Raw genomic sequence first — 12,764 nt, 5'->3', positions numbered from 1 at the left:
TTCATAACTTTGCCTCTTCCAACTTTTTTCCAATCTTCTTACATTCTACTGCCTTCTATATACCTACTTACAGTTCCTCACATATGATAAGCCATTACCTACCTCCAAGTAGAACCTCCAGATTCCTTTAAGACTCAACTCAAGTGCCCCTTACCCTACCTCCCTGAAGGTCTGGTCCCCATCCCTGTCCCCATCCCCCCAACTCCTAGTGTCATCTCCTCTAAGAATGCATTGCAGTTATTCTGTATTCGGGGGCTGTCTTTGTTTTATTTTTGGCATCTTACAGCACTTAGCACAGATTGAGTGCTTAATAAATGCCTTCTAGGTGACTGATTGCTATCACCATTGGGTATGGAGAGTGGTGATCATAATTATATTTACTTAAAATAAATGCAAAAAAGAAAAGCATAATGACAGGTTCCCTCCATCCATACTTTGAAGGTAAATTCCCTGATGGCAGGAGATGAACATATTCTATTTTTTATTCTAATACTAAGCAGAGGTCTTACATACAGAAAATGTTTAATAAATATTTTTACATTGAATTGTTCTGTATAAAAATAGGAATTAGTTCAAGTGGAGACTCTTAAGGATCATAGCATATAGAAAAAGAAAAGGACAGTGATAATTTAATTTAAACCAACGTCCCCTGACTTGCCTAAGGACACACAAGTAGTTAAATAGAAACCTGAACCTTTGGCTCTATATCCAGAGTTCTTTTTGCTATATCAAACTAGGTCTCGTTAAAAAATACCTTTCAAATGCTCTTTCCTTCCCTTCATTATAAAAGTCAACTACTACACAGGTGCAATATGGCATAAACTAGCATGCACAGTTGATTTTTACTAAATTATTCTTCTCTCCTTTTAATATTTGCTTCTGTGTAGGAGTGGGAAGAGGGATATATTCAGAAACAAATGTGATATAAAAACAATATAAAGATTTAAAAAAATTATTTAAAAGATTTGTTTCTAGGGACTTCAAGCTCAAGAAATATAACAAATTCAAGTAAAAAAGAGAGGAAAGGAAGAAAAATTTGAAGATTATTCTAAACCTGTAGATGGTCCACACAACTGATTGTTGGCAAAAAGGAGAGGGTTTAGGGTTTTGGGAGGCAGGCACTAAAGAAAGATCAAATGAGAGTTTTTCCTCTTTTAAGACATTGATTCTAGAGACAAAACAAGCCTTATCAAAAGAAACAGGCTAAAAAAACCAGACTTGTTTTCATGATGTGAGGGTAACATCTAGTTAAGAGTAACCATTCCCAAATATTCACTTCATGATAGCCCAAAGCTTCCTTTTTGGTACTGGTTTCAGTCAGGCCAAATTATAGTCCTTTTGAAGACATCAGATAGAAGGTATTTTACCATGTTTCAACTTTGTGCATGATTCTAATAGCCTTAGTCTGCATTGTTATTGCCAGATTCTTAACTGTGACCATATCCCATTTCCTCACTTTTTGTTAGTCAGGGTACTACGACACCTCCAAACAACTCTATTACCGTGAATGTCAATAAAAAGTTTTCAAATCCATATCCCCAATTTTTAAATACAAAATTCCCTACTGGTCCTTACTGTTAAAGATTGTGTAAAATGGAATCGTCTCTCTACTCTGGAATCATTGGGTAACTTGAAAATGATCTTCACACTTTCGGGGTCATCAGGGGGTGGCTCAGGTGGCAGGCATTCTGACTTCCGCTCCTTCTCCTCCTGTAAGTTCTGAAAAGAAAAAAGGCAAAGGTTAGTCCTTAATTAAAGAGCTTTCAGAATGAAGGACTAAAAGAACAAGAACACACAGAAAAAATTAAGTGTTTCAGATTATATTAACAAGAGTCACAACCATTTACTTATATTCATTAAGATATAGTCTAAATTTAGCTCTTAATTACTGTGGAAGAATATAGCTCTAAGGTCTCCACTATGTTATTATTTTATGTTATATTAAGAAATATTTTCAGTGTTCTGGTCTGAGATTCTTGGTTTCATTTCAAAAGCCCTAATTTAGTCTTCTTCAAATAGAAGACAATTATTTTCAGAGAAAAATATTAATTTCTTGAAACTAAGACTATTGGAATTCATCTTATTTTTATTATCTAAACTAAGAATGGCAATTTCTTTTTGCTTAATCTAAAGAGACTTGCCTATTCACCTTTACCAACAATAAGGGAATCTTTGGAGAGAGTGGTTAAAGAGGAAGAGATTGGTTCAGAAAGGTATTTTCTCCAAGGAACGTATCACTACTGTCCTGTTTGACAAATTTATTAAAAAAAAAAAAAGATAAAATGAAGTTCCTTTGTTTTACTTTATTCTGAAATGTTGTCTTTTGTTTGATTACAAAAAACAATGAATTAAAATTGTTTGGGTGAGGTAAAGACATTTGATGAACAAAATACAAAACACTTTTTATATATTAATGGTAGATTAAATAATTACAGGATATTAATTACTCATGGGTAGGCTACAGGCAAAGCCAATATGATAAAAATGTCAGGGGGCAGCTGGGTAGTTGAGAGCCAGGCCTAGAGACGGGAAGTCCTAGGTTCAAATTTGACCTCAGACACTTCCCATCTGCATGAACCTGGGAAAGTCACTTAACCCCAATTGCCTAGCCCTTACTACTCTTGAGAGCCAGGCCTAGAGATGGGAGGTCCTAGGTTCAAATCTGGCCTCAGACACTTCCCAGCTGTGTGACCCTGGGCAAGTCACTTGACCCCCATTGCCTAAAAAAAAAAAAGTCAAAGCCACCTAAGTTAATTTACATATTCAATGTCATACCAATCAAAATACCAAATTACTATGCATAAATGGAGATTTTAAACCTTTGACTTCATTCCCCAGAAATCCTTAGTATTTCCCAAAATTCTCTATAATCTCTCCTGTCTCCATGTTGGTGAGATCAAGTTATGGGCATTTAAGTGGATTTATGCTCCTCCCATTCTCTCTTGGACCTGCGACTGGGCTGAAGTCAGGCAGTTCTTTGACTTTAGTTACTAGTTATTGAATATTAATTTAAAAACCCACAACCTACTTTATAGAGCTATTAGAAAAATTATAAAACCTAATCTGGAAAAGCAAAAGGTTTAGAATATCAAGGGACTTAATAAAAGAAAAAAAGAGGGAGAGAGAAGGAAAAGGACCTAGAAGCATATAATCTCAAAAACAAAACAATTTAGTACTGAGTAAGAAATAGAGGTTGATAAATATAACAGATCAGGTACACGATATATAGAAGAACAAAAAAGCACAGTAAATATTTTCACAAACCCAAAGATCCTAACTGTTGGGGCAAGAACACACTATTTGACAAAAACTGCTAGGAAAATTGGAAAGGAGTCTGATAAAAATCAAAATTAGATCATCCTCTCAAAATGTATAGTAGGAAGCTGAAAATGAATATATAATTTAGGTACTGTACTGGTAAAAAACTAAACTCTGTAGGTATGCCCATCCAAAATGAACATGATGAGCTCCCATGGATTGCACTCGCCTCTGGCCTTACTTCCAAATTCCTTGTGCTCGATGAAGAAAATTCTCATACTTGGTCATAACCTTCACATCCCAGTGATATGAACTGCTGTGGATCATAATCTAAGCCCTATTTCCTCACCTCCCAACACCCAACTTTTTGATCCCATTCCCACCCTCAACCTTCCCATCACAAAGTTTCAACCTACTCCCCTCAGCCCTTATTCTGTGTCCTCTGGAATGCCTGGCCTGTTCCATAGACAACAAACTTCTCTTCATCTTAAATCTATTCCTTTATCACTCCTTCTCTCTACTAGTTCTTACTGAAAACTGGCTCCCCACCATGACACAGCCTGAATGACCCTTTTTCAGTACTGACTGTACTTCTTCACTCATTCTCCTTGGCTCCCTGAACAAGACAGGAGAGTTGGAATAATTCTTCCTTTCCATTGCCACTTCCAGGTTTTCTCTCATCTTCCATCACTCAATTAACTTTTCTTCCTTTAAGTTGCATTCTATTTATACCCATTCTCCAATCAAAATCCTAGGTGTTGTTGTCTGTAGACTTCCAGGTCACTTTCCTACTTTCCTTCCTTCCTTAATAAATTCAGTCCCTGGCTTATAATTTTTCTCTCCTCTCCAACTCACACCCTTCAAAGTAGGGAACTTTAACATATTAATTTAACATAGTTAATTAATTAATAATTTTAACATATTAAAGTATTAATTCTAACTCAAATACTATAACCAATCAATTCCCCAACCTACTCACATCCCATGAACTACTCCTTTACCCCCTTCAGCCACAAAGTTAATTGTACCTTTGATCACCTATGTTTAAGAATTCTGAAATCACCATACCAGTATAAATCTATTGGCTTTTTACCTCTTCCTCTGTCTTCCCTCACAAAACCCTACTCTTTGTCTGCACTATGACCTCCAATCCCTTGATCCCTCAATTTCTTTCCAGGCTGTCTCCCCTGCATTAGCCATTATCTCTTCTTTTCCCCATCTTGACTTCCTTAGTGAACCAATTCAACACTACACTGTTCTCTTCTCTTAAATGTCTCTCTCTCTTATATTGCTAATCATACCCAATTAAGTTTCAGTCTCGGGATCTCTCCTACCATTAGCTGCCTCACTCTTAGGCATGTGTTGATGAATGAATATGGAGAAAATGGAGCAATTACTGGATCCACTACAAATTTGTTACCATTTCAAATGGGCCCTCAATGCTACTAGGCAATCTTACTAGGCCTCCCTTATGGACTCATAATCCCACTCCCCATAGCAGCTCTACCAAACCTTTTCATACCTCTCCGAACATCCCATGCCACCTTCTCCTCCCACCCTCTTAGCTAAGACTTTTGCCTTATATTTTACAGAAATAATTAAAGCCATTCACCATGAACTGCCTTTTCCCCTGTGTTATCTCCTATCACTCAGAAGCCTTCAACCACCAAATCCTCCATTACCTCTCTCTCACATGTCAAAGTGGCCTTCCTTACCCCTTTGCCAAGATTTAACTCCTCTACTTGTTTCAAATGATCCCACTCCAGCCTGTTTCCCAAAAAGACTGCACCCTCTGTCATTCCCAATGACTTGTTTTCATTTTCTCCCTCTCTGCTGCCTCATTTCCTATTGCCATTTCTCACCTATTCTAAAAAAAAAAAAAAACCGTTCCCTTGATTCTTCTATCACTGTTATCATTCTATATCTCTTCTACCCTACTTCACCAGATTCTGAGTCTGGGTATAGGGCCAACTTTGGGATTCCATGATCCTGCCTATACGAACAACAAAACACGCCACAATCAAAGACCACCCCCTGGAAAGCGCAGGCTCTGTCACTAGCCCACAGTGAAGCCAGGAAATCCACAGCACTTGGCCCTTTCAAGCCTGAGTTGCAGTGAAGAGATGACTTGGGCTGCTGAGTTCTACAAGCCATTAGCAGAGGAGCCAGAATCAGTAGCTTTCAGAACTCTCAGACAACAAGCAAAAAAAAAAGGCTAGAAAAATGAGCAAATAGCAAAACAACCAAAAAAACAAACAAAAAAAACCCAAAACAACAAAAATAAACCTAACCCTAGAGAATTTCTATGGAGACAAAGAGCAAGAAGTCAGTAGGGGGGCAGAGGAATCCAAGCAAACACATGTAAAACTTCTAAAGAAAAAAGGAAATTTGGTCTCTGGTGCTAGAAGAAGGCAAAAAAGAATTCAAAAATCAAACAAGGTAGGTAAAAAAATGGGAAAAAGAAATGAAAGTAATACAAAAAGAAAAACTGGTCAACTAGAAAGACACACAAAAATCCAATGAAGAAAAGAGTTGAAATATCTCAGGGGTGGCAGGGGTAGGGGGTGGGAAGGGCGGGGAAGAGTCAACTGACCTGGAAAACAGATCCAGGAGAGACAATTTAAGAATGATTGGACTACCTGAAAGTCATGAAAACACCCCTCCCCCCAAAAAAATCCTAGACACATCATATTATAAGAAATTCTAAAATAGAAAATAAAAGGATCCACTATGAAAATGGAACTCCTTCCTCCCAGGGTCATAAACTTTCTTCTCATTCAACCCATCCCATTGGCATGGCTGAAACTCTCCGAACAGGTTAAAAGCCCTAGGAATATGACCCGGAATTAAGGGTTATGAGTCTGGGTCAGAGATACTTTGATTGGTTCCTGAGATGTGATAGACCAGCTCAGAGAGACAGGAAGTGACATAGAGCTATAAAAGGTGAGACAAAGAGGATATCAAGGTCTTTGGAGTGAGTTTTCTGGGATTGATTCTTCTACTCTATTTGGCATTGGTGGCTCAAGAAGACTTTAGACTGGACCAGACTTTAGAGTGGTAGACTATGAAATAAATACTTTACTTCCTTCTTTCCTTATTTCTATATTATATTTATATTAAATTGTTAAAAGCTACTATCATCGTCATGACTTAAGAGTTAATTTTATAGGGACCACAAGAATTTTTTAAAACTAATATTTCACAAGACCAATTTCTAAATATTACATGTAGCATTTTAATTATTACATATTACATTTATTTTCATTATTACACCATAGATCACCTCCTGCAATAAACCCCCAAATGAAACTTTCAGGAATGTTATAGAAAAGTCTAAGAGCTCTAAGGCCAAGGAAAAAAATAATGCAAGCAGACAGAAACAATTCAAATATCATGGAGCTCCAGTTAAGAGTACATAGGATCTGGCAGTTCCTCACTGAAGGACTTGAAGGCTTAAAATATATTTCTGAAGGCAAGAGAACTGTGTTTACAACCAAGAATCACCTACCCTTCAAAACTGACTTCTTTCAAGGGAAAGTATGGTCATTTAATAAAATAGAAGATTTCCAAGCATTCCCAAAGAAAAAAACAGACTTAAACAGAAAACTTAATGTGTAAATACAAAATTCAAGAGAAGCATAAAAAGTTAAATAAGAGAAAAAATTTACAGGCTTTAATAAGGTTAAATTATTTATATTCCTATATTGAAAAATGATATCTGCAACTCTTAAAAATTCTTATTATCATCGTAATTAGAAAAAAGTTAAGTATATATAGACAAGGGCTGTGGTAGGCTATGGCAGTAAGCTGTTTAGGATATGTTAAAAAATATAGGGGTGGAAAAGAGGATTGCACTAAGAGAAATAGGGAGAGAAGTAAAATGGGGTAAATTATAACACACAGAGAGGCATAGGGGAGAGGAGAACTATTACAGTAGAAGGGAGGATGAGGTGGTAACAGGGAATACTTAAACCTTACTCTCATTGGAACTGGATCAAAGAGGGAAGAACAGCTAGATTCACTGGGGTATAGAATCCTATTTTATTCTATAAAGAAGTAGAAGAGGAATAAGAAAATAGGTGGTGGGGAGGGAGTAATATAAGGGAGGGGGAAGTGGGGGAGTGATTAAAAGCAAAACACTGGAGTGGGGGGAAAGAGTGAAAAGAGAAAGGGCAGGATTAAAAGTGAAAAACAAGATGGAGAGGAATACACAAATGATAATCATATAATTGTTACAGATAAAAGAGTGTTTTTGCCTTAAACTGTGACCACAAAAATATGGTTTCAAGACAGTGTATTGAGTTAAATCACAAATAAAGTGGTCACCAGGGGAAAATTCCCAAATATCAAATACCCAAGTCAGCTGGGTTTTATGGAGATTTTAATACAAATAAAGGAATTAAGGAAAGGGAGAGAAACAAAGTAAGAGGGAATAGTAGGAAAAAGCCTAGGCCAGCCTAGGCTTTAAGCCTTAAGAGAGACCAGTCAGTCTTTAATCACTCACCACAAGATCCTTCCAAGCAAAACTCTAGTGTTCAGAGAGACCCTCCAGTTTAGCTCGGGAAGCTCCACTTCAGCTTCCAAGGCTACATTTTCATTCAGAGGCCTTCTGGCCTCCTTTTAAAGAGAATTTTCTCCTATGTCACCTCCCCTAAGTTTTCACATCTACCAATCACAGTAGACTTTTTCAAAGGAGTGACCATTCTTAATTCACACCTTCTTTAGTTCTCAACTTCTCTGGGTAGACTAAAACTTCACACCTCTTTTGTTAAGCTTGTCCCTTGCAAGTCTGCAAGTTGCCTGACCTTTTAGTGATTAATTTGACCTTCATAGGTACTTAGCACCCTTTTGTATTAGATCTAAAAATAGACTTAGCTTAAGGGCTTTTGCCTTTTCATTGTTCAGTAAGGAGTTTACAACTTTATCTTCCCCTAAAGTATGCTTAAGTATGAGTGGAGTAATGTTAAGAGTTCTCACATTCCTGATCAAGTACCTTCATTGTTTAAAATGGGGAATGGTCTTAACCAAATGTTCTAAGGTAGAGTCTGAGAATTTTTAACATTCACAAGTCTGAGAAATTTTAAGATTCAAATAATGAATGTAGAATGTAAACAGGATGAATTCACCCATAAAAAACAGAAGCAGAGAGCAGAGTGGATTAAAAAACAGAATCCTACCATATGTTGTTTACAAGAAACACATTTGAAGCAGATAGACACACACAGGTAAGGGGATGGAGCAGAATCTGAGATTAAGAAAGTAATTATATCTTGATAAAAAGTAGTATAGGCAATGAAGAAATATCAGTACTTGACATATATGCACCAAATGGCATAGCATCCAGATTTTAAAAGACAAAACTAAGGGAGCTTTAAGGAGGGAATAGACCGAAAAACTATACTAGTAGGAGACCTCAACCCATACCTATCAGAACTAGTTAAATCTAACCCAAAAAAATAAATAAGAAAGAAGTAAAGGAAGTAAATGAAATTTTAGAAAAGTTATATGTAATAGATATCTGGAGAAAATTGAATTGGAATAAAAAAGAATATTCCTTCTTTTCATCAGTACATAGTACATATACAAAAATTGACCATATACCAGGACAAAAGAACTTGACAATCAAATGTAGAAAAGCAAAAATAATAAAAAAATAATAATGCAATAAAAATTATAATCAATAAAGATTCACTGATTTCCCTGGAGAGAATGACGAATATAATCAAAATAGTAATCGGGGGTAAATTTATATCCCTGAATGCTTATTTCAATAAAAGAGAGAAAAAGCAGATCAATGAATTAGGCATAAAACTAGAAAAATAACAAATTAAAAACTCCCAATTAAAGACGAAAGTGGAAACTCTAAAAATAAAAAGAGAAATTAATCGAATTGAAAGTAAAAGAATTACTGAACTAATAAGACTAGGAAAGAGTTCTATAAAAAAAAACAACAAATATAAGTGCATTGGTTAGTTTGATTAAAAAAGTAAAGAAGAGAATCAAAAACAAAAAGGATGGGGGGCAGCTGGGTAGTTCAGTGGATTGAGAGCCAGGCCTAGAGATGAAAGGTCCTAGGTTCAAAATCTGGCCCCTCGGACACTTCCCAGCTGTGTGACCCTAGGCAAGTCACTTAACCCCCACTGCCTAGCCCTTACCACTCCTTCTGACTTAGAACCAAAATATACAGTATTAATTCCAAGAAGGAAGGTATGAGATTAAAAAATAAAATAAAAAGGATGATTTCACCACTAATGAGGAAATTAAAGCAATCATTTTTTTGCTTAATTATGACAATATATCTGATAATCTAGGTGAAATGGGTGAATATTTATTTACACTGCCTACATTAACAAAAGAGGAAAGAGAATAATTTAATAATCCCATTTCAGAAAAAGAAACTGAAAAAGCCATCAATGAACTCCCTAAGAAAAAATCCCCAGGTCCTATCAAACATTTAAAGAACAATTAATCCCAACACTATATATAAACTATTTGGCAAATAAGGAACCCTACAAATTCTTTTCATAACACAAACATGGTGCTGATATCCAAGCCAGGAAGAGCAAAAACAGACAGAAAATTACAAACCAATTTCTCTACTCTAATGAACACTAAATGCAAAAATCTTAAATAAAACACCAGCAAAGAGACTATAGTAATACATTACAAGAATTATTTACTATGACCAGATTTATTCCAGGAATGCAAGGCTGGTTTAATATTAGGAAACCTATCAGCATAAGTGGCCTTATCAATAACCAAACTAACAAAAAATTACATGAATATCTCAAAAGAGGCAGAAAAAGCCTTAGACAAAAATATAATACCCATTCATATTAAAAACACTAGAAAAGACAGGAATTAAAGGGCCTTTCCTTAAACTAATAAGAAGTATTTATTTAAAACCATAAGCAAGTATCATCTGCCATAGAGATAAGTTAGATAGCCTTCCCAATAAGAATAAAGCAAGGAAGCCCATTATCACCACATTTAATATTGAACTAGAAATATTAGCTTTAGCAATTAGAGAAGAAAAAGAAATTGAAGGAATTAAAGTAGGCAAAAATGAAACTAAATAATTACTCTTTGTGAATGATATGATGGTATTCTTAGAGAATCCGAGAAAGTCAGATTAAAAAACTAGTTAAAATGTTAGCAAGGTTGCAGGATGCAAAATAAACCCACATAAATCATCAACATTTCTATGTATTTCCAACAAAGCTCAGCAGCAAGAGTTAGAAAGAAAAACTATTTAAAATCACTCTAGACAATATAAAATACATGGGAACCTATCTGTCAAGACAATGCAGGAATTACATCAACACAATTACAAAACATTTTCCACACAAAGTTAGATCTAAACAATCAGAAAATCATTAACTGCTCATGGGTAGGCCGAGCTAATATAATAAAAATCATAATCCTACCTAAATTAATTTGCTTATTCAGTGTCATACCAATAAAACTACCACAAAACTATTTTATAGAACTAGAAAAAATAATAAGATCCATCAGGAAGAACAAAAGAAGGAGAATATCAAGGGAACTAATAAAAAAAATGTGAAGGATGGTGGTCTAGCAGTACCAGATCTTAAACTGTACTCTAAAGCAGTAATCATCAAAACAATCTTGTACTGGCTAGGAAACAAATGGCTAGATCAATGGAATAGATATGGGGTAAATTACAACAGCAATCTAGTGCTTGATAAACCCAAAGATCCCAGTTTTTGGATTAAGAACACACTATTTAAACTGTTGGGAAAACTGGAAAACAGTATGACAAAAATTAGTTTTAGATCAATATCTCACATCCTATACCAAGATAAGGTCAAGATGGGTATATGATTTAAACATAAAGAGTGATATAAGTCAATTAGGGGAACATAGAATCGTTTGCCTCTCAGATCTATGGAAAAGGAAGAATTTATGACCAAACAAGAGATAAGAGAACATTACAAGATGTAAAATTAATCATTTTGGTCATGTTAAATTAAAAAGGGGTTGTTTGTACAAACAAAACCAAGGCAACTAAGATTAGCAGGGAAGCAACTGGAGAAAAAATTTATAACAAATTTCTCTGATAAAAGATCTCATTTCTCAAATATGTTAAGAACTAAGTCAATTTTATAAGAATTCAAATCATTCCCCAAATGATAAATGATCAAAGGGCATAAATAGGCAGTTTTCAGATGAGGAAATCATAGCTATCAATAATCATTTTTAAAATGTTTTAAAATAACTCTTGATTAAATAAATGCAAATTAAAACAACTCTGAGGTTCCAACCTCACACCTATGAGATTAGCCTGTAAAACAGTAAAGGAAAATGATAAATGTTGGAGGGGACGTGGAAAAATTGGGACACTAATATGGTAGAGTTGTGAACTGATCTAACCATTGTGTAGTGCAATTTGGAATTATGTCCAAAGAGCAATAAAACAATACATACCCTTTGATCCAGTAATTCCACTATTAGGTCTGTATCCCAAAGAGGTTTTTTTTTAAAAATTGGAAAGAATTTGTACAAAAATATTTATAGCTGTTCTCTTTTTAGTGGGGTTAGCTCTATTGCTGGATGAGGGAGGAGGCTGGCACAAAGTTCAAGGATGCATGAAGGCCAGGGACAGACACTATTACCAAAGCAGGTACAGATGAAAGACACTCAGCCTGGTGGTCAGATGGGCAGAGTAGAGCAAAGGTCTCCTCTCTCTGTGCTAGAGGTTCACCTGTGGCCAGCCTGCCAAGATGGTAGCCTCTTCCTGTATCAGTTCTGTCTTCACTTGGAGGATTCTTTGTTTAGTTTTTAGTTTGTTTTGGTGGAAAGAAATTAAGGAGCATCAAGCCTGGACAAGGGCAGGAGCAGGGAGAGAGAGCATAATGCTATACAGAAAAGTTAATTATATGTATTAAAAGGTAGAGAACGAATTGTCTATTAGGGTTCATTATTATCTGCAGTTTCAGCCATCCACAGAAGAACTTTCTCCCTTGCAGATATGGGGGTTCTCCTGCACTGAGTCCAAGACTAGCTAAGCAAGAATATTCTAAGACTTTACCTCTAGATGATGAGGTTTTTTAGCCACAACAACTGATATATCTACTAAGATGCAAAGGGAGTGTCAAACACTGGTAAATCACAATGTTTTTGATGCATCATAGTGGTGTTAGAAATAAGAACACAAGGACTCTTACCCGTCGACGCCTCTCTTCTGCCATTTTCTGCTGCTGCACTTCTTCCTCCTTTCGTCGCTTCCGCTCTCGCTCCTCTTGCTTTTTTCGTTCTTTCTCCTGGTCAGCCCGGAGGGAAGCCAGGTAGGCTTCATCTTGTTGCTGCCTCAGCACCTGGGTCTGGTTTCTCTCTTCCCTGCAGATGAACCAAAAGACATTAGTTTAACCAATTCACAATTACTGCATCAGTACCTACTGGGGGCCAAGTTCTGGGGGTACAAGCAAAGATGATCAAGCGAGTTCTACTTCCAAAGAGTTTACATTTTAACAAGGAGATGACAA

General features: G+C 36.0%; 1 protein-coding gene across 7 annotated transcripts in view; it reads right to left on the bottom strand.

The window, feature by feature from the left end:
- The window catches only part of FAF2 (Fas associated factor family member 2), an 82,253-nt gene that overhangs the window by 14,646 nt on the left and 54,843 nt on the right, over positions 1 to 12,764 (bottom strand). For all 7 annotated transcript variants that reach the window (XM_007474108.3, XM_007474109.3, XM_007474112.3 and 4 more), the window contains 2 exons: positions 12,447 to 12,618; positions 1,576 to 1,719 (listed from right to left, as the gene is read on the bottom strand). In XM_007474108.3, coding sequence (XP_007474170.1) covers positions 1,576 to 1,719; positions 12,447 to 12,618 — 316 coding nt within the window. The remainder of the gene's footprint in view (positions 1 to 1,575; positions 1,720 to 12,446; positions 12,619 to 12,764) is intronic.

Source organism: Monodelphis domestica, chromosome 1 (genome assembly GCF_027887165.1).
Source record: "Monodelphis domestica isolate mMonDom1 chromosome 1, mMonDom1.pri, whole genome shotgun sequence".
NCBI classification, from domain to species: domain Eukaryota; kingdom Metazoa; phylum Chordata; class Mammalia; order Didelphimorphia; family Didelphidae; genus Monodelphis; species Monodelphis domestica.
This window is presented reverse-complemented; position numbering and strand designations above follow the sequence as displayed.